At 39.0% G+C, this 20,478-nt stretch overlaps 2 protein-coding genes and 1 long non-coding RNA gene across 5 annotated transcripts in view; 1 reads left to right on the top strand and 2 right to left on the bottom strand.

Annotated features, from left to right (window-relative positions):
* The window catches only part of PGM3 (phosphoglucomutase 3), a 21,384-nt gene extending 5,595 nt beyond the window's left edge, over positions 1–15,789 (bottom strand). Inside the window, exons 1-10 of one of the 3 annotated variants that reach the window (XM_011364888.2) lie at positions 15,668–15,789; positions 14,068–14,183; positions 13,673–13,878; positions 12,067–12,251; positions 10,725–10,792; positions 7,639–7,772; positions 5,959–6,154; positions 4,038–4,195; positions 3,275–3,358; positions 848–946 (exon numbers count right to left, since the gene is read on the bottom strand). In XM_011364888.2, the coding sequence (XP_011363190.1) occupies positions 848–946; positions 3,275–3,358; positions 4,038–4,195; positions 5,959–6,154; positions 7,639–7,772; positions 10,725–10,792; positions 12,067–12,251; positions 13,673–13,876 (1,128 nt within the window). In that variant the 5' untranslated portion in view covers positions 13,877–13,878; positions 14,068–14,183; positions 15,668–15,789. Of the gene's footprint in view, positions 1–847; positions 947–3,274; positions 3,359–4,037; positions 4,196–5,958; positions 6,155–7,638; positions 7,773–10,724; positions 10,793–12,066; positions 12,252–13,672; positions 13,879–14,067; positions 14,220–15,667 lie in introns of all 3 variants that reach the window. The other 2 variants (XM_011364889.2, XM_011364887.2) reach the window with 2 other exon arrangements.
* On the bottom strand, positions 4,627–5,950 carry LOC111742838. The gene is made up of 2 exons (XR_002781493.1): positions 5,757–5,950; positions 4,627–5,170 (listed from the first exon to the last, which is right to left on the bottom strand). It is a non-coding gene; the product is annotated as an uncharacterized LOC111742838 (long non-coding RNA).
* A 113-nt stretch (positions 15,790–15,902) lies between the features above and the next one.
* Positions 15,903–19,059, top strand: RWDD2A (RWD domain containing 2A). The gene is made up of 2 exons (XM_011364886.2): positions 15,903–17,138; positions 18,144–19,059. The coding sequence occupies exons 1-2, from the start codon at positions 16,935–16,937 to the stop codon at positions 18,819–18,821; spliced, it is 882 nt and encodes a 293-aa protein (XP_011363188.1). The 5' UTR covers positions 15,903–16,934; the 3' UTR covers positions 18,822–19,059.
* Positions 19,060–20,478: the final 1,419 nt, after the last annotated feature.

Here is a 20,478-nt window from a genome sequence, read left to right as displayed (position 1 = left end):
CACTTGTTTGACTGGAACAGTTATACCCATTCATTTACTCTACACCAGAGTTGAGCAGTTACAACAGAGACATAGCCCTGAAGCTTAAAATATTTACCATCTGCCCTTTAAATTCATTTACCAACTCCCTGCATTAGCTCTCTGAAGTTGTTTTTAATTGTATTTTCTAAGACCTTATTTTTCTTCAAATTATATTCATGGCCTCTAGAAGCCAATGTTGAAATTGAGGGAAACAATTTGACTAAGGTAATAGTTTCTTTTGGCCACTTCGATTCCATTTGGGAAATGAGGTGAAGTTTAAAAAACGTTTAAAGAAAAATTCTGAACCTTATGACTATACTAAAATCCAGTTAATATACCTTAAAATGGTGATTTTTATGACAGGCGAGTTATATCTCAAAAAACTTTTTAAACATTCTGCTGAGAGCCATTAAAATTTGTATATGCTTTTTGCTAATTAAACTCATTTCCAGTTGTTTATAACTCAAATTGCAAGCTTTCCAACACTTTTCAATTTACCATACCTGCTTGACTTTTACCACCTATGGCCAGTTTATGAAAATGTTTTAAATGATATATATAGATAATCTGCTTCTAAGAAAATTAACTGCATATTTTTTTAAAAGAAACTACGTTATAAAAGCAAATCAGTATTATTTCTTCACACTCAAGGAAAGCATTACAATCTAAAAAAAAGCCAGGTGCATAACACATAATATATTAAGTTAACCACATAATCAAATTCTGTCATCCCAATCATTTCAATAAAGCAGATTACCTAATTACTACACAGAAACAGAATTCCCATCATAATAAAAGTACCAGCTATACTTGTTAGAGAACTTACTGTGCCATGACCATTTGCTTCGAAATAAACTCCAATATCAAACTCTTGAGCCTTGTGGTGCAAATGTTTTACACCAGTTTTAGTACAATAGACAGGTACCTATAACACATTTACGGAAACACAACAGCAGTTATTCAATTGGCAAATATTGTGTACCTACTACCCTAGGGATACAATAGTGAATAAAACCTCCTGGAGCTTAGTCTAGTGAGGAAGACAAACAGTTAAAATCCAAAGTGGAGTTACTATGGGGAAGAGAAAGCACTTAGAAGCATAAAGAAAAAGCAAGGTAAGAGTTGAGGGTACTCTTATAAAATAATGAAAGTAGGGGAGTGACATGATCTGTTTCAGAAAGCTCAGTTTAGCTATTTGTATGGAGAATGGCTTAGAGAAGGGGTCTGCAAGCCTTTACTACAAAGGGTCAGAAAAAAAAATATTTAAGGTTTGCAGGCCATTTGGTCTTTATTACGGTGGTTGTTTGTTAACCCCCAGCTTAGAAGGTTAAAAGACGGGGTCCATTAGTAGTTTTCTAGGACTAATCCTGGTAAGAAATTATGGTAGTTGGACTAGCAACACTGGATAGCCAAAATCTTGGATAGATCTGAGAAAGAAAAATGCTTAAGGAAAAACAGTACAAGACTGCAAAAAAAGATCAAGATCAAATAAGATTGATATTTGATTGGATTTAGGAGACCTAAGGAATGGTTATGGCTAAAAATATTTAATCCATAAGAGAACGGGTTAGGAAGTAAACTTCCGATGTATTTAGTTTCTTAAACAGGGTATCTGAACTATAAAATTTTTTTAAGACAGAAAATAATTAAAATACTAAAATAACAACCCAAGTACTGAAAATCCCTGTGAAAGGCAGGAAACCATATATTTAAGTCAGATCATAAACTAGCAATCTTCAGGTATGTTCTGTACCTACCTACTTACTACTTCTTATAAATTCTGAATCAGCTGCCAAGACTTAAAGAGTAGGAAATTCATGAAAAATCAGATTTTCAGCTCCTCTTGAAGAATATGACTAAAGGTGACAGCGGTTGGCCTGGGTACACTCTTCCTAGTCCTTATTTACTTACTGTACTCATTCACTTCACCTATCCAGATCCTACAGGAATCTGACTTTTCCATATGCAAAGAATAACTAGCAAAGGCAGGAAGTTGAAAAGAAATACACAAAAATTGGAAACTACTACAGTACCTAGTGAGAAAAAGAGTGAAGGCAAACTGACCCAATTTTGGTCATGAATCCTAAGCTTAGAGTAGGTAGTGTGGTACAGAGAATATCATCTGGTGGATACTGGGGAAATAATTAGAAACAAAATCTACCAACCCAGAAAACTTCTCCACAGAAGAGCAAGAAAACAGTTTTATTACGGAATAAGCATTAAGCCAGACTTGTGATCCTGCAAAGACAAAAAACTCCCACCCTTTTATATTACAAAGATAACGAGTGACAAAGATTCTCTCCTCGACCAAATTTTTTTAGTCAGGCTCCTCTAAGCCTGAACAGGTCTCACACTGATCAGTTCTCCAAGAGACCAATTTTAGCCAGAATTTTGCTAAATCAGTTTGGCCAAAATCCACTACCCTCAATATGTGATCAAAGTCTTCATTTGTACCATCCCCCAGGTAGTTGTACCTGATAGGCCAGACCTGCTTAGGCAAAATCCTGTTAGGGTGACTTAGCCAGAATCATGCCAGACCTCAACAGGTGATTCCCCTTAGTAACTTTCTTTCCATCTACAGAACCCCTCCCCCAAACTTTGCTCCGTGGCTATGAAACACCTTTTCCATGTTATGTTAGGAGCTGAGCTCAATCTCTCTGCAAAGCACCATGGCAATAGTCCCTGTAACTACTGAACAGGTCTAGTTCTCAAGTATGAAGACTTCACAGCCCCATCTGTCATATACACTTACTTTGTCTTAAATTTAACTGATAATTGAGGTGGCCACAGGGGTTAGCTAATTGCCTTTATCCAAGAAAATAACAAAACTTCTCATATCTCTATAAGTAGTACTAAAACTTGGAGCCAGACACCTAAGGTAAACTCTCAGGAGACTGGAAGATATGTGTGCTATCTTCCTTGATGTTTACATTTCAAAGAGGTAAACAATCTTGAGCTGTGAAACTGGGTTATTTAGCCTTTAAACTAGTTTATATTCATTACAAAGGAGAAGAGAAAAAATTTACAAGTTTTTTAAGAGATGCTCTAAGAAAACGGAGGGGAGAAGTCTCTTTTTGCATCAGGGACACTTTAATTTTTAATTTTTGGTTTGTTTACCCTTATATGGACAAAAGCTCAGCTTCATGCACTACAACCTATTCACTTTTATGAGGGCATTATTTTCCTCACAGAAATACCTTACAATAGAATATAATTATTAAGAAACTACCAGAAAATGAAAATGGTTCAATACCTTCATAACTTCTTTAAGATAGCGTGTTGAACTTCCATTTGCATATGCAGTTTGTACAACACCAATATTCAAACTTTCCCCAATCTAAACAAAAACAATAATTACCTTGCGTCAAAAGTAAAGATGCTACAAAAGCAAAAAAATTCTAAAGGATGACAAAATTATTATCAGTTCAGCTGTGACTTAGGTTATGCAATAAATGACTCAATGAAAATTTACATGTAGGCCAGATAAAAAGCTAAAATACTTCTGAGCATTATTTAAAGCAATTTTACAAGGAATCCTTTAAAAAGAATCCTGTGGATTCTTGATCTTTATCTCTGCAGTTTTTTAAAGAAGTATTCAATTATTGAAGTATACCTTTTCCAGATTATAATAATTATTTCCCATTACATCCTATAAAGCTAGCCTGAGATTTCCAAAGAACAAAACAAAATCTCCAAGGATGAGATTTTCTGTTTTAACTTGAGGCTCTGGGGAGTGATGGTGGATCTCTTATTATTAAAGTGTCAGTTATTAAAAAACCAAAACCTAATAAAGCTTCAAATCATTAAACTTGGCCAGTCTAAGGAAGAAATGAGCCACTTTGGGTTCCAAAACAGTGCCCTAATGTTGAAATGACTGAAATTACCATTTCTTTTTGTATTATCTGGCCACACATGTAAGGAACTTCCCATAAGTTGTGCCTTTGAGACATTCAACTGACCTCTATAGAACTATTTCACATGTCTGGTTTTAAAAGGTAGTCAATCTCCCACCATACCTCCAATAGGAGCTCTTTAAGGAAACTGCTAATGAGAGTTGCTATCTTGTCACCATCTATGAGATGAAAGTGGCCATCTGCATCATGATAATAATAAACAATTCTGTCTGCATCTCCATCAAAGGAACAACATCTTTCATTGGACTTCATTTCCATTCCTAGCACACAGATTAAAAATGCATTTCAGTCTAAAAAACCAGAATAAAACTCAATATAAAAAGTCCTAGGGTTTTCTCTTACACTCATTACAAGGGAAAAGTTTTTCATTAAAGTATGATCATAACTAGCCTTATGTGTTACACGTAAGCATGTAAAAATCCACTATGATTTTTCAAGAGGTATTTAAAATTATCCTTCCAAATAAAAACCAATGTCTTAATATTTAAATAGTATACAGGCTTATTGGTAGCTTTTACAGGGTAAATTATTTCACAGCTAATTGAAAAAGGAGCATTCAAAATCTATGCTGAAACTTGATGTAATACTAATTTTATAAAGCCAGCTGGTTTGAAAACTACAGGTATTTCTGAATGTAGTTTATCTAGTTCTATGATAGCCTTTACATATAAAATAATCAGCAATAGATATGTGCTTTAATTCTGATAGTGATTTTTATTTGTTCACACATCAATAACAAACACTGGTAAGTAGGAGCAAACAATTATAACCAATGAAACTGGTTTGTGTAATTTGCATAAAGTTATTGAAATGTCAGCAATTGTTAAATCATGATTTTTAGAAAATCTGAGTGTTCCTTAGCTATGACAGGAGTCAAAAGATAAATCTCACATGAGGCAACTAATAAGTGAAGGCATTTATCTGCAATACGAGTACAAGCTTTAGGAAAGCAAAGGCCTATGGTTTTGTTCACACCATAGCCCTAGAGCAGGAGAGAGAAAGAGCTCAAGGTTTAGTGAAAGGAACACTAAACTGAACTGTCAGTAAAGTCAAAACAATTCAATGAAAAGGAGTTTAAATTGGTCGCTTATTTAACTGAACATTTAAATGCTGACTACAGTGAGGCAGAAAACATCAGTGAGAGAAGCAAATGAATGGGGTCTGGGGGGTTCTGAAGAATGCATGTCCTTCCTGTCTGAAGCGGGTAGGAGCTACTCCATTGTGGTCGATGAATGCTGTGTGAAAATGGACATTTTCTAACTTTGGTAAAGAGAAGCCAGAGATTCAAATATTTAAGTGAAATCAAAGCATTTTTAAATGGTGGCAACTAATGCAATTAGACACACATACAACAGACCAAACGACACATTTGCAAGCCAGGTTTAGCCCATAGGCTAACAATTTCAGATTTAGAATGCAGCTAAATACAGAATATCTCTTACTACAACAATCTTGAAGAACAGTCTTCTTCCTAACATGTCCACACCGTGGAAAACGCTGATTTTGCAGACAGTTATAATTAAGCAGTTGCATTCCCTTTCTATAGTCTGTCCAATTCAGATAAGATGAAAAATAATGCTATTTACTATTTCTGTCCTTTAAATCAGTGCCAGAGCAGCACCATTAACAAAGCCCAGGCACTTTATAGAAATGCAAATTTCTATATTGTACAAACTCTACCCCAGACCTACAGAAAGGGAAACTATGGGGCAGAACCCAGGAATCTGTGTGCTAACAAGCCCTCTAGGTGATTCTGATGATGCATGCTACATTTGAGAGCTACTGCTCCAGAACACCAATTTCCAAGTCTGCTTTCCTCACCAGATTTTCCACATGCTGTGAGTCCTGTGACTTCCAGGCAGAGAAAGTAGTCCATGCTTTGAACGGCACTGATGAGTGGAAAGATGCCCAGATGTCTAAAAGTGACAGAGCCATGGCCAGCTGCATTGCTCTTCACTCACTCGGCCACCTCCGTTTGTAAATGAGACTGAGTTCAAAGCTCTAAAAACACATTTTTACATACCTTGTGGAGGTTTCTGATGACTTTTCACAAAGTCAGCCCCACATAAATGATTGAGTTTCCCTGTGGTCCCATCATTATACAGCTGAACTGACAGCTCCTGGGAGAAGTAGTGTTCCATTTCTCTTAGCTTCAAGGCCCCTATGCCATTTGCACAGTCAACCTTAAGTGATCGATATTCATCTCCACTGCAGAAAGCCTTAAAAGACACAAGAAAGAAAAACTTCAAGTTCTAAAAGTTAAGCATAAAGCATGTATACATATATGTAAATATCTTCTATTATTTCAATTAGCTCAACTATTTTAAACCAAGAAACAAAAGGGTACACACATTCGGATGAAAACTGTAAAACAACAAAGTAAAATTTAAAATACCTTTTTTTTGTACAGACACTGGAACTGTTTCACTGATTGAATGACTTATGGAAATGGAGCTTGCTGAACAAAAAATTTAATGTTCAGGTATGAAAGTCTTTTTAAAAGAAAATGTTTACTAACAAACCCGTTTTGCCATTGCTAGCAAAAAAAAAAAAAAAAAAAAAAAAGGCTGGTCTTGGGGCATGGAGTCTAAACCACCAGTAATGTGGCTAGGTAGAAAAGACAAACACTATCTGCCATCCCAGTTTTCCCAGCATTTTTATACATCGAGTAGCGGGGAGAAAGATGTAAGCCATTTTGAAAGAATTTACATTAGCCATAGACAAAAGGGACGGGAGAAGGTAAAGTGGGGCAGCTCTGAGATAGGCACAGCATCCAATGAAGAAGAGTTTGCTCCCCTGGATAGGTTGTGGGTAAGTCTGTAAAGCTCATGTGAAAATAAGAAAAGTGGAGGCTCCTGGAGCTCAAAAGCACCTAGCTATTCTCTTCTTTAGAATAATTGCAGAAACAGCCAACTAGAAGTTAATCTGAAGTTCCAAAAGACATGTATTGAATGTGAGCAATCTTGTTAGCTGATGCACAGCTATTAGCAGGCTATTCTCTCTTTCACTCTCTTGCCACTGTAATTTAACTTAAAACATTTCAAATTTTTTTTTTCTTGTTAATCTTTATTAGAATTTAGCCTTAGTTAAGCAGGGTCCTTTAAAAATATTATTATAGTCTATATTACATGATAATCATTCAAATGTGGGAATGGCATATAGATGAATGAGCAGTAAAAACATGTCATTCTCCTCATAGCACAAACACCACTGAACATGTTCATTTTTTCCCTAATGTCAATCTCCTCTCCTGTATCCTCACACCAGAATATAAATTCTATGAGAGCGAGGGCTTTGTTTCGGTTAACTGTGCCTAACCAAAACATATACTATTTATTGATCAAATGAATTATATTCCTTAAATCTCATCCAGGTTTAACAAGTTAATTTCACAAGAAAATTGTTCTCAATAGTAGATGCCTCAAGTATGATGCCAACAGCACCCACATTAACTTGCTTAAGAGCAAATTACTCCGAATGAACACTCATGTTTGTTCCCCCAATGATCTCAGAAAGTACTGTGTTCCTTGCCAAGTGAGTGCCAACAGTAAGGATACAAAGCCCAGACTCTGTGGAGCCCTGGAAAGAAAAAAGACATATGCCACCATTTTTGGAAATAGGAGGAGTGAAAAACTATGTAATTTAGATAAGTCGTTCAAGTGATGTTATTTTATTCATTTGCAAACTCTGATCACATTTTCACCTGTTTGGTAAGTTCCACAAAAGCCTTAGAGAGCTTCTGGTAGTAACCTTCTATAGTTGCCTTTCCATATTGCCCATTCGTATTTCGACAGTATACCATGTAGTGCAGCTGGGGTGTTGTTAACAAGCCATAATCTGTCATGGAAATACAAAAAGCAGTTTATCATATTTTTTAATAAAGTTTAAATGGATTCATACTGTAGGAATTTTATGGTAACAAAAAACACAAAACACTAACTTTCAAACTATCTAAACAGATATCCACTGAGCTCATTACAAATGCATGTCACACTGTGAATATTTTATCTATAGTAAGAAATACATATCTGGCCTTTGTCTCCTTTCCTGGCATAGCTGTTAAACTCTTAGAACTGCCTAAGCAAATAAGAACAATAAGGTGTCTTTTGTTAATGAGGTGACTTTTGGAAAGCCCCTAGGTAACCTAAGTATAGGGGCTGACTGCCAGGGGAACCAATCATGTAATTAAAAGGTTGGAACTTTCAGCCCCCCTTACCTCCCCCACCCAACTCCAGGGAGGAAGCTGGAGGGGCTAGAAACTGAGTTCAGTCACCAGTGGGCAATGATTTAAGTAATCATGCCTATGTAATAAAGCCTCCATAAAAACTCAAAAGACCAAAAGGCCAGGTCTCCGGGTTGGTGAACATGTGGAGATTTGGGGAGAGTGGCACGCCCAGAGAGCACGGACACTCTAAGTCCCTTTCCACATACTTTGCCCTATGCGTTGCTTGAGCTAGCTGTTCCTGAGTTAAATCCTTTATAATGAACTGGTAAACAAGTAAGTAAACATGCTACTCTGAGTTCTGTGAGCTGTTCAGCAAATTCATCTAACTCAAGGAGGGGGTCGTGGGAACCTCCATATGGGTCAGAAGTCCATGTGATTGGGATCTGAAGTGAAGGGGGCAGTCTTATGGGATTGAACTCTTAACCTATAGGATCTGCCACTACTTCCAGGTAAATAGTGTAAGAACTGAATTAACTGTTTTGTGGTACTGAAAAAGAGACATTGAACACAAACTCAATTCTAAAAGAAATATAAACTACTATCTGTAGCAAAAAACACTAACTTTCATTCAACATAGAGCAAGAGAAAAGTAATAATTGAGTTCTATTTTTAGTAACATTGCAAACTATGTAATTCAGATGAACCGTCCTGAAAACCAAAAATGCTAGATAAAAGAAAAAAAAAAATTTCTTTTTAAAAAGAACTGTAGTGCAAACAAATTACAGAGGAATTAGACCAATATCTATGTGGAGAGGAACTCCTAGATTGGAGCTAAAGGAAGCTAGTTTTACATTTTTCAAAACTGGAAATTGAGCCATGTTTTCAGTACAAAAAAGTCTGTGGGTTTAAGATGGGGAACCCAGTAGAAGACCAGCCCCTCATGAAGCTAAAGCTCCACAGGACTATCCTTCAGAGCAAGAGTGACTCAAAAGTGAATAAGCTCCACGCCCCTCCCAGAAAAGCTGTCTTGGCATTAAGCACAGCATAGGGAAAAACCCATCCCTGAAGAGCTGTCACAAGAAAAGCCTCCCATGGGTTTCCAGCCCAAATCACATAACCACGTGGGTCTAAAAGAACTCTGTCATCAAAGAACCATGTCATTAACCAGCCAGGTAGTTCTTCCAGCAGAAACAAACACTAAACTTGGCCAGAGAAAGTTATTTTCATCTGCATTTTTTTAATGAAACAGATGAATGCATATTGTGTAGTATGGGTAAACACTGTTTATTGAGACTTTTATTTCAGTTATGTACACAAGCACACATATACAAATCATGATACAAAATGGGTTTCTTACTATGAGCTGTGAATGCAGTGAAATAAGACTACAGGATGGTTGTACATAACGGGCATTCAGAAATGTCTGATGAATACATGAATGAATAAAACACTATATGTAGCTGGAGCTATCACTGTGATGACGACCACTCAGACATCATGTAGAATGAAAAGGAAAAGTGAAGAATGCCCACACTGAGCTGGAAAAGAAGCTTGCTTAGGAGATCAACAAGAATTAGTAGTGGCCAAGGATGCAGAAGCTTAAAGAAGAGGGAGGTCAGTGTTGAAAACTACCAAGACATCAACTGAAATAAAAAATTTTAAATATAAATTCTGAGAGTTATTTTTAGGTTGCAGATCTCTTTGAGTATCTGACAACAGCTATGAAGCCTTTCCCTAGAAGTTAAGTGCATGTACAGGTAACACTCTGCACACTGTATCAAGAGGGCCACAGGGTCCCCACTTAACCAAACACTCCTGCGGGTCCCCAGGCCCAGGTTGAGAGTCACTACTTTATAAGAGCCATTCGATTTGGCAATTAAAATTCAGAGGAGTGTCGGGAGATATTTCACCGGAAGGGCAAGGATGAAGACTGCCCTGCAGTAGGCATAGCAATGCCTAGAAGACAAAGAATTAAGCCAGGCATGCTCTTGGAAGAGGCCAGATTAACTGTGAAGGGAAGACACAAGAGTTAGAAAGGAGGTAGAAAAGGTTAAGAAATTTTTAAGTGAGAAAAACCTGACACTAGTAAAATTCACCTTCAAGCAACATGGAGTCATTGGATTAAAAAGGGGCACAACTGATATGAGAAGAGAATTCTAGCCTCTATTTTGTTGCATTTAACACTTCCTCACTTAATAGGAAAAAACCATCTGTAAAACCTTAAACTGATTACAAGTAAGCCAAAGATATTTTCCATCACTATTTGGCAGGTAACAGCTGATTCCACACATGTTCATCTATGAAGGAACACCTGATATTGACAAAAGCGAATGAACATCTTCAGGTAACCTCAAGGGTTTTTTATATCAATAAATTCAGCCTTATTAAAGAAAGTTGTTTAAAATCAACATTTCCTACATATAATCTCCTATAGGTAAAACAAATTATACATGCCCCTCAATTGTTTTTTTAATATTAAAGGCTAGTATTTTACATCTAGGTATTCATTTTTTTAAAACTTTTTGTTTATCTGTATTTTCAAACTTTTCTAAAATAAGTATGTATTACTTTTATAATTTTTTAAAAAGTTTAAAGATTAATTTAATTTATAGCTCAGTACATACCATGGAACTGACCTCCCAAAACAGTGACACCATCTATTACAGACTGTGAAAGTTTCTGACTGCTGGGCCTAGGAGAGAAAAGAAAATTATACGTCCCATCCTGAAACCAACGGGGTTGCTAATTCTGAAAGCGAACACTGAAATGATGTGCTACAAATTTCAGAATAAGTTCACTGTATATTAACTGAAACCTGTCAAGTCTGAAAACTGAAAAAACAATTCAGGTAAAGTATAAAGATTTTCCAGTAGTCTTTCACAATGTATTTCTTGAAAAAAATTTTAGCTTTTAAATGAATTTAGAAAATCGATATAAAGGATACAGTAATTACACCATACCCAAACTTTTCAAGTTTGACAACTACAAATACATCGCCTCAGAACAGTAACAAATACTGAAAGTGTGCATAATGCAGTCCTGGGTATTAAACCACTAAGGATACAGAACTTATTTTTCATTTTAAAAAGTCAGGACAAATTATTGGAAAATAAAGCAGATCATTATATAACTGCCTTGTAGAAAAAGATGTTCTATAGCACTTAAACTAGTTAAGGTAAGAGGTAACAGGTAAGAAAGAGGTAAATACATGTGAGATGGCTTTACTGAGAGATGCTTTGCTTCAGAATATAAGCCACTTGGCTATTTCTGCTACCTATAATAGTGGTGATTATGGAATCAATAGTATTTGGAAGTCCTTCTGAGAACACATTTAAAGGTAAAACACCAGTCCAAGGCATTAAGAGATTGACTAGAAATTTCCTTTAGAAAGAATCTGGCTAAAATCAAATCTGTTCTTGCAAAAGTGAATGCTTCTGTTTCAAAGTACACTTTTAACCTGACATTTTTCAAAAATACTTGTTTGTAAAGGGAGGCAAAACCTGACAAATATGTAGAAATAGTTTTACAGTGAACTCCAGCATGGGGAAAATGATATAAATATATGAACCGACAATAACACAGATTATGAGTCTCTAAAAACAATGAGTTAAAATCATGTGTTCTTACTCTATAGTGGAAAACAGGAAACCTTCAGAAGGGAGTGGGAGACATTTATTAAGTGCTTCTCTCATGCCAGAAAATACATATTCTGCATACATTATTTCATGTAATCCTCACAAAAACTTTATCACCAATATTTAGAGTTAAATCTTATAGTGTTAGAGTTGGGGTTCAGACTCCCAAATCCAAGTTGCAGTGGTGACTTAGTTCCCACATCCTATTACAAAGGCCAAGAAGGGGAGAAGCCTCTACTTCATTCTTTCCATCTGTCATGGGTACTAAAACTGACAGAATCATTTATACTGAGTTCCCAAAGTGGCTTTCAGCAGTAACTCGAATGGTCACCTGGTATCTCTACCAATCACTACGAAGGCATCTTGTTGCAGATCTACCACTGCTTTCTCGCTGATGTCCATCAACACGCTCTGCATATCTTCTTCCTCAGCATTTGCCAAACAGGTAGCATGTTCCTCCCAGGAAGGTGCTAACATTTCACCCAAAGGATCAACCAATTTGACACCATTGTCTTCCTAAAAAAAAAAAAAAAAAAACATATGCCATCTGTGCATATTCATGAGGGTGAGTTGAAGTAAACTCAAACTGTTCTTCCTCCTACGAAAGACCATGATAGCTGAGCAGCTTCACCTGTGACCTCTACCTCATGCCAGGAACTGGAGTAGGTGTTTTATATACATCAGCTCAGTAAATCCTCATGACCCCGTGTCAATCTAATAATGCTATTATTATTCCTGAGAAAACAAAGATTCAGAATGAGTAACCTGCTTATGTTCATACAACTAAGTGTCAGTGCTGATATTAAAACATCAAGTCTATATGACTCAAACTCAACAGCCACTATGCTAAACTAGTTTTGTTAAAAGGCCATCATCTGTGCATTAGCCATCAATTAACTGGCTAGGGCACAGCTAGAGCAGAATGAGTGCACATAGAGATCTTTCTCACTATGACTCTGAACTCTATGCCATCCTGCTCAGTGTATCAACCAATGGGTGGCACAGAAGCTGAAAACTGACTTCTAATTCTGTTCTGCTCAAATTTCTGGGGGGAAAAATGTGTAGTTCTGAGAGTGAATGTCAACTGAAAGAAAGAGCTTAGAACTGTTTTTAAGAAGTGCTTTTAGAACTAGCAATAAATGTGGGGATCTGCCTACAAGTCAATCAATTATGGCAATTTAGACATTCATGGATTTACAGCGATGCACATTTAGAAGTTGGACAAGCAATGTCCTCTTGTTTGGGAGAAGAGGAGGTTAAAATCCTTCACTGACCTACATAGCTTTAAATTGCTGCTGATTTAGCTACAAAGGCAAAAATCTAACGCCCTAGCAATAAGAAGCATATTATTCAAACCATGTATTAGTGAGCTATAAGCAATACAGAATAAAATAGTTTGTGTCGAAAGGAATACTTTGATAAAGATGTAATTGTCATAGACACTAGAACCATCGACCTCATCAATACTCCACCCAAAGCTCACTTTTGGATTCTGGGAGCCATCTGTGTGGCTGTTTATTCAGAACAGGAAACTATTCCTTAGCTACAGAAAACCTGTCTGAAAATTTTCAGAATATTCTAAGTCTTTGCAAATGTTTGCCCTTCCCCCCACCTTGCCTCCAATCTCTTTATTCTCTGCCAAATCAACAGAGGTGACTTTTTATTACTGATACTGTGACAATATAACTGGGAAGGACATTCTGTTATTTCTCTAATATGCACAGTCTCCAAAAAATTAATCTCATTTCACTCTCTCCACACCCTCTAAAGAGTCATAAGTTAAATGACTGCTCATTAAGAAAAAGCTGTTTCAAATCCAAAGGCACATAACAAAAAGACACACTCTTAGAATTAGAAATTGTACTTTTGGTCAAACTGCTCAGACACTAAGGTTTTGCAAATAAAAGTTTGCTTTATCAGAGCAAGAAATGCATTACCTCAGGATTGTGTGATGCTGTTACCATGACTCCTATTGTAGATTTTGTATGTTTTGACCTCAGGACAGCTAACAATCCCATGCGAAACATGACATGATCAAGATGTTCTGCTTTCATTCGAAATCCAGCAGTCCCATATTGAAGAATGAGTCCATTGGGCTTTGCATGTAATGCTGAGTGTTTTGTAACAGCATCTAAATCCATGTCTACAAAATTAAGAAATATTTTTCAGGGATGTTAAGATATCTTTCAAGAACCATTAGCTTCAAAAGCTGCCACCCCAAACTAATAGGCATGCCTCATTCTGAACCTCCCCAAAGAACCATGTGTGGTAGAAAAGAATGGGAGAATAAATCCTGGGAGTTAGTATTACCTAGAAGATCTGCTCAACTTACACTGTCCACTCTAGAACAGATTCAGGGCAGAGATTAGATTGTCCTCAACTCATGTCCCATTTTGGTTCCAAGGCTATTCCTGGACCCACGGCCAACTTAAAATGGTCCACTCTCAACTGGAATGAAGATTCCACACCTACATTCAGAGACTTCTAAAAGATCAAATATCACCTCATTTAACAAATAGGATAACCTAAGCCTGGGCCTCATTTAAATAACCTAAGTTTTACATGGATAGCTGGTGACAAACTGAGGTCTATGGTCATATTCTTAAATGAATTGGACCTACATATCCAAAATCTCTAGGAAATCTGTGTAATTCTTTTGCAATTCTCCCCGGGCTACAGAAACATATTTCCAGGGGAAAAGCAAAGGGCAACAGCCTCTTCTCCAAGACTGCCCAGACCGCCTAATACACCTCGTAGTGGATTTTTTTACTTTCATAAAGATCAGGACACCTTTCTAAGTTAAGCTCTGAAACTAACAATATCTTCCTTTCACCTTTAATTTAAAAAAAAATATATTAAACATCAGCCCTTAGGCCACTAGCCCTAGTCCAATCAGCCACTTCCTCTTCTGGGATACTCCAATTTTAAGTGGATCTTGGGGTTTCCATCCTCAGTTGTATGTACTATATTCACTTCCTGATCAGTCAATCCCATTTCCAATCAGCTCAGAAATGAGCAGCAGTCTCACGAATACCAGCCTGGCTACAAGGCATATCTAGTAGATATTGCGAGTTTGGTTCCAAACTATCGCAATAAGACAACTATGGCAATAATGCCAGTCAATCTTTTTGCTGGTGAAGGGTCTTGCCTTTAATTTGTAAAATATGCGACGGCTGTGAAGCGCAATATAAAGTTAAGCGCTACAAAATAAGGTACGCCTGCATCTTGTTTTCTTTATTGTCCTTTATTGTTTCAACGAACAAAAGTTAAAGGAAATGGTGAAACATGTTTGCTTTTGTCCGGCTGGAAAAAGCTAGCAAGCATTCAACAAACTCAGTTAGTTTGGTCCAAAGTGATCAAATCTTTTTCACAAGCAGGAATGCATTTTGTTAAAAAATGACCAGTCGGTAATGTGTCAGGATTATTCAAAGGGCGTAAACCAGCCATGTTAAATCCAGAACTTCAAAAAAATGTTAAAATAAAATGCGTCCGCCCTTTAATGCGTTTTAGGTCCTAATACTTTCAGTGGGTATGTGAACGCTTTTATTAAAAGTACTTTCAAGTCCATACGGTGTCTACACTGAAAAACTTAGATGTCCTCCTCTCCTCCATTCCATCTTCAACACCTCGTCCGTTCCTCACCCCCTCCCCGCCCCCACCACGCCTTCGCCCCCGGAATCACCTCACATTTCCCGGACCGAAGCCCCGAGGTCCCCGTCCAGGCTGGTGGACGAGACCCGCTACCCCTTCCCCCAAACAACAGACCCTCGAGCCGGCCCACCAGCCCGCTCCGGAGGCGCAGTGGCGGGTGGGTGTGTCCCGCGCTCGGTTCGCCGGTCAGTCCGCTAGCCAGCCCACTAGATCATGAGTCGGCCGAACCCCTGTGGACCGGAATGTCCCCTTTCGCCGCCAAGTCCCGGGGCCCCGCTCACTTCTGCCGGAAGACTCCCCGTCACTCCCACGGCACGGAACAACTAGCTCAAGACGACGCCTGAAACCAGAGTGGAGCTCTCGGAACCCGCAGACGTGGCCCTGCGTGGCTTCCGGCCGGCCGCCACGCCCCTCAGCCAATCACGGCGGGGGAGGGTCCGCTGGTTCCGCCCCACCCCACCCTCTGCGGGTCGCGCGCAGCTCGCGCCTGCGGAACTGCGGATCCGCGCGGTGAGCGGGCTTGGGGCTATTTCCTTTGAATGACCTGGAAGGGTAAGGCAGGCGGACGGTCGCGGGCCTTCCGAACACAGCGACCGGCAGATACGGAGCCCCACCTCCAATGTGGGTCTCGGGGTGTCAGATCTCGCGCTCCAGGGAAGCCGCCGATCCTAGTGGTCCTGGATGGGGGGGTACCAACTCCGATTTGAGGCCTCTGATAAGGTGGCCTCGGCCACAGTAAGCGCCATCCAGCCTCCCGTATCCCCTTCTCGGTTCTCGAGGTTCATCTCCCAAACCTTTGACGCCGAGAAGCCTTCTCAGGCCGCCACCCCCTCCCCATCTCCCCGCCTCAGCTCACACTTAAACGTCATTTTATTTATGGACCTGTAAGACCTCCCCTAAACCTGGGCCCCTCGGGGCAGAGGCAGATGGAGCCAAGTCGTCCGGACCGCCCATGATGCCGCCCCCGGCCGGTGTGGCTCTCGGGAGAGGCGGAAAGGCCCACCCAGGAGGGGTCCGTGGCGCTAGGGCCGAGGGGCGACAACTGGCAATGGTGTCGGAGGAGGCCTAGAGACCTCAGAGCCGGGGAACCCAGAGCTCAGCCCCATCGGCACTGCCGACCCCTCGCCGCAGAGTCAGGCTCCGCCAAGCGTAGGACCCGGGGGGATTCGAAAGCTGGGACCCTTGCCTTTCCCAGAATTCAGGCTTGCAGAGTGTCTGCAGGTGTTTGCAACCGAATAATTCAGAACACTTGTTGAAAGTCTAAATTCCCGGATCTAGATCGAAAGCGAGAACGGAGGAAAAGAGACTGGAATGCTGCACTTTAACAAAGTGTCTTGGGGAATGTTGTGCATACTAGATTTGGGGGTCAGGAGATAAAGCAGAAGAGTGTAAGTGTCCTTGTTTGTGCCCCTACTTCTCAGCGCCTAGCATTCCTGCAAAACTGCTTCCACGCAAAGGGAACTTCGGGAAATTTCGCTGGACACCGACAACAAACCCAGTGTCCCTGGGCCTTTCCAGCTGTCCTGGGCAAGTTGATTTCGAGGCGACATGTCCTCCGCTTCTATGAAGGAATGCCTACAGCTTCAGATACTGGAGATGGAAATGCTGTTTTCTATGTTTCCTAACCAAGGAGAAGTAAAACTTGAAGATGTAAATGCCCTGACAAATATAAAGAGATATTTGGAAGGCACAAGGGAGGCGCTGCCACCAAAAATTGAATTTGTGATTACTCTCCAGATTGAGGAGCCCAAGGTAAGTGCTCTCAGCTGTTTTGTTGCCAGGTACCCAGTTTTTCTTGGAAACAGTTGGAACGTGAGCTTTCAATTCAGGAAAGAAATAGAGAATATTCTAGATGCATATTTCCTTTACTTGCTTGAATGCAAAATACGTAAAATACTGGATTTCTTCTAAATTGTCTCAATGAACATCCTGAATTTTACTTAAATATGCACACCTTTTTAACAAATATGCCCTATATTTTTATTCAAAACATCTTGGCCGTTTTATACTACCATTGTTATTCTGTACACTCATCCTTTTTTTTTTTTTTTTTTAACCAACCCAACTATTATAATATGGACTATCTTGTACTATATATCATGACTTCCACAAATCTAAATATTGCCTTTAGCAAAACTGGCTTTTCAGGAGTGAATGAATGTTTCTTTGGTGGCACCCAGACACAGAAAACAAATACAGATAGACAATCTAAATACTAAAAATGAATTTATCTTCTGACCTATATATCTCTGACAACATTAGCATAGCATAGGTAACAAATGGACCAGCCATTTGAGAACCACTCTTCTAGTTTTTTCCTACTCATCCTTAGAGAAGGCTTCCTGGTTCCCCAGAATAGATTCAGTCTCTCTGGTGACACATTTCAGTGGATCCTCGTATTTTTCCATGGTAATGCTTCTCATTGAAATTAAATACTTGATATGTGTAATAATTTGTTTAATGTCTATCTCCTTCACTAGGCTCTAGGCTTCATAAAGAGCAGAACTAGTGTCTTTACTTCTTTATTCTAGCATAAAATAACTGGCACATAGTTAGGTGTTCGATAAATATTGGAACAAACGAATGCATAAATGAAAGGAATAGTGTGTTTGTTAAATACTTAGCATAGTGTCTGGCACATAGCTGGTACTTCATAGTAGCAATAGCTGTTACATTTATCAAAATCATGCAGTTGCCACTGACAAACTAGCTTAAGTGATTTTATGGTACTTAAATCTATTTGATTTTCATTTTAAGGTGAAAATTGATTTGCAAGTAACCATGCCTCACAGCTACCCCTACGTAGCACTGCAGCTGTTTGGACGGTCATCTGAACTTGACAGACAACAGCAATTGCTTCTGAACAAAGGTCTCACTTCTTATATAGGGACTTTTGATCCAGGTGAGCTCTGTGTATGTGCAGCAATCCAGTGGTTACAGGATAACAGTGCCTCCTATTTCCTGAACAGAAAGCTCATTTATGAACCATCTGCACAGGCAAAGCCAGTCAAGAACACATTCCTCCGAATGTGGATCTACAGCCACCATATATATCAGCAGGACCTAAGGAAGAAGATTTTGGATGCTGGGAAAAGGTTAGATGTGACTGGATTTTGCATGACAGGAAAGCCTGGTATAATCTGTGTGGAGGGCTTCAAAGAGCATTGTGAGGAATTCTGGCATACAATTAGGTATCCCAATTGGAAACACATTTCCTGTAAGCACGCTGAAAGTATTGAAACCGAAGGAAATGGGGAGGATCTGCGCCTGTTCCATTCTTTTGAAGAATTACTCCTTGAGGCCCATGGTGACTACGGATTAAGGAATGACTATCACATGAATCTGGGCCAGTTCTTAGAATTTCTAAAAAAACACAAAAGTGAGCATGTTTTCCAAATATTATTTGGAATTGAAAGCAAAAGTTCAGACTCCTAGGAAGCTATTAAAAGGCCTATGCTTATATTTCACTAAGCAGTATCTCTGTTAATAAAACCAAAATAAAAAGACTGGTGGCTGTTTAGTGTCCTCTGTGAGAAACCTAGCTCCAGAATTTTACCTGGTGATGAAACACATGGGCCTTTAACTTTGTGACAGTGCAATTGTGATGTTATCTCTATGTTCTTATGTTAACTGAAAACTATTTAATTGTAAATTAATAAAACAGTCAATTTAACTGGTGAAGCTGATTTGATTAAAGAGGAGTCCAAAGCCTATAGTTAATATCAATAGTCAAACTGCAGCTCTAAATTCATAAATAGGAATAACATCTCTCTCTTTCATGATGCTAGCACACAGATGGCACATCACATCTTTCACTATTGGAGATGAATTCCAAATCAAGTTTAAAATAAGAACAAAAACAGCAAGTTTACTACATTTCTTATTTTATGTTAAACCTCCTATTGTGAGTGTTTTTTCTTATTAAAACTAGATCTTAACTAATGGCAAAGGAATCATAGTAATGAAGTCTTAGGGGTAATGAAGGTGACACCTGTTCTTTGGCTGCTTACATCAGTTGATCAATGATACTAAGGATAATGAAACCAATATTTTTCAATTCTTATCCACAAAAAAAGATATGTTTCTTGTCTACAGAGTGCTCCATAGGTAATGAAAACTGGCAACCTTTGCCTAGGTGCCAGGGCAAGAGTGCTGGGGACAGCTCTAGACCATCACCTTAATGGGGGAAAAAATCAAGATCTACAATTGCATAAGTCACTGACATCTCTTCTGAAAATTCTAAACTCCACAGAGTCCACTAGTCTTTTTCAAAATGAGAGTTTATTTTAATGATAATCCTTATTAAAGGAGCACTTACCAAACCTTTTCGTGACAAAGTACGCCTCCCCAAGAATTTCCAGGAGTCTCACCTATTTTAAGGGGTGTCCTAAACTGCCTCTGCAGCGTTTTCTGGTTTCCATAATCTCTCTCTGCCTACTACTGCCCTCTCTCGGAGCATTTCATACTTCCGCTGGGTCCCAGGTACCTGCTGATGCCCCGTCCCCTCAGGATGCCAAAGCTGGTGCTGAGATTTGGTAACTTGGACAGGAATGCCTCCCCCCCCATTTTGTGATACTTTGTTGGATGATAATTGCTGTGTGCACTGGGGAGCTTACAGAATTTTTGATGAAACAGTACATTCTGGTTTTACTGCGTCTACAATGCAGACAACGTGTCCTTGGGGCGAAAACATATGGAATAGCAGACCCAACACTAAGCAACTCTCCTGACCTTGAGGCCTTTGAACAGGGTCTACTCTGTCTTGCTTGTGCTCTTAGTTCAGAATGAGTTTCCTTTCGTGCCACAACTCAGCTCTGTCATGGGCCCATCTTGCCAGATCTTCCAGCTTGCCCATATGTATTTTAATCCTAGCACTGGATATGGCTGGAACTCAAACTGGGGCCTCGCATTTTACTTATAAACAAAGGAAAGGAATAGGACTTACATGGACTGTAAACAATGTAGTATAGGAGTCATTTTCCTACATGATCTCCCCAAGACCATCAGTAAGCATAATTAACATTCAAGAGTTTTTAGGCTCTAAACAGATGTACCTCCATTATTTTTTTTCCTTTGAAATGAGACAGTATGC

This window comes from Pteropus vampyrus, unplaced genomic scaffold (genome assembly GCF_000151845.1).
Source record: "Pteropus vampyrus isolate Shadow unplaced genomic scaffold, Pvam_2.0 Scaffold102, whole genome shotgun sequence".
Taxonomy (NCBI): domain Eukaryota; kingdom Metazoa; phylum Chordata; class Mammalia; order Chiroptera; family Pteropodidae; genus Pteropus; species Pteropus vampyrus.
This window is presented reverse-complemented; position numbering and strand designations above follow the sequence as displayed.